This window comes from Phaethon lepturus, unplaced genomic scaffold (genome assembly GCF_000687285.1).
Source record: "Phaethon lepturus isolate BGI_N335 unplaced genomic scaffold, ASM68728v1 scaffold15452, whole genome shotgun sequence".
NCBI classification, from domain to species: domain Eukaryota; kingdom Metazoa; phylum Chordata; class Aves; order Phaethontiformes; family Phaethontidae; genus Phaethon; species Phaethon lepturus.
Genome location: NW_010524206.1, coordinates 2,279 through 3,471, shown reverse-complemented (window position 1 = coordinate 3,471; position 1,193 = coordinate 2,279). Strand labels below are relative to the sequence as shown.

At 36.0% G+C, this 1,193-nt stretch overlaps 1 protein-coding gene across 1 annotated transcript in view; it reads right to left on the bottom strand.

Moving 5' to 3' along the window:
• The window catches only part of UBXN2A (UBX domain protein 2A), a 15,088-nt gene extending 14,496 nt beyond the window's left edge, over nt 1–592 (bottom strand). The window contains exon 1 of the mRNA XM_010282368.1: nt 544–592. Within this exon, the coding sequence (XP_010280670.1) occupies nt 544–584 (41 nt within the window). The 5' untranslated portion in view covers nt 585–592. The remainder of the gene's footprint in view (nt 1–543) is intronic.
• Between the last annotated feature and the right edge of the window lie 601 nt (nt 593–1,193).

Here is a 1,193-nt window from a genome sequence, read left to right as displayed (position 1 = left end):
AATGCTTACTTGAATGGTAATAAGATACATTTGCATAAAAAGGAATTGTTTGCAGTGTGTCTGTGCAACACTAAGAATTCCTACAGATTAACATCTTTAAACAAAAGAAAAACTCAACAAAATTAAAGAAGAAATTTCACAAGTATGCTGTCCTCATTTTAGTTTTCTAATAGAACAAAAGAAACTTGAAGCGTTAATCTAGGTATTCACTATACTTTACCTCAGAAACATAATTGGAAAACCAAGCACCTCCATACCAAATGTAGAGGTGTGCAGTGAGTTAGCAATTTCTAAGGCTGCTTTTCTATTTTAAGTACAAATATTTATGCAGCTTCTTGCATATTGTAAACACTCCATGTACGTGAAAAATCTTTTAGCAAAACAACATAGTTTTCTGGAAAACTTCAGTATATGTGCACCAGGTGGATACAGCAAACAAAATTTAAAATTTTAAACTTTAACATAAAGTTTGAAATGTCACAACAGGACACAGAAACAGCAATAGGAAAGGAAGAGGAAAAAGAGAGGGGAACTGGCACCTACCATTGTTTCTTCACAGTTTTGATATTGTCCATGTCTTTCATTCTGGTGCTTCTCCTAATTATGAAAATAAGATGGTTAAAAAAACCCAAACCAATCAGACAAAATGCCCAGCACACTTTGCCTCCATTTGAAGTTGAAACACTCTTTACAGTTTTTCCTGTGTTGATAGTACATTTAACCAGAAATCTCAACCTCCCCCCCACCAAGTCTCCAGATGGTCCTCTGTATTCCTGCAGTTTCTAGCTTAATGACACATGAACCATACATCGGTTTCAGACATTCAAAAGGAAGATTACTTTTTCAGAAAGGTACAAAATAAATTCCACAGTAATTGTGTGATTTGATAACACATATCCATATTATGCTACGTGAGGAAAATATATCACATTGCTTTTCTGAGCGGCATGATTTAAACTCCCCTGATTTTTCACAACACTATGAGACAGTTGCAGAAAAACTGCACTGCCACTGCAGGCATTCCAATGACCTTCACTTTAATAGTGTGCATTATCCAAAGGTGCAAGGTTTGTCAGGCTCCTCTTCCTACCATACCTCAACATATTGGTGCAGCATCCCAGAAACTATGACTTATCATCTCTGGTCTACCATTTAGCTGGAAAGAAAATCCTGGGTTTGCAAGAGCTAAATAT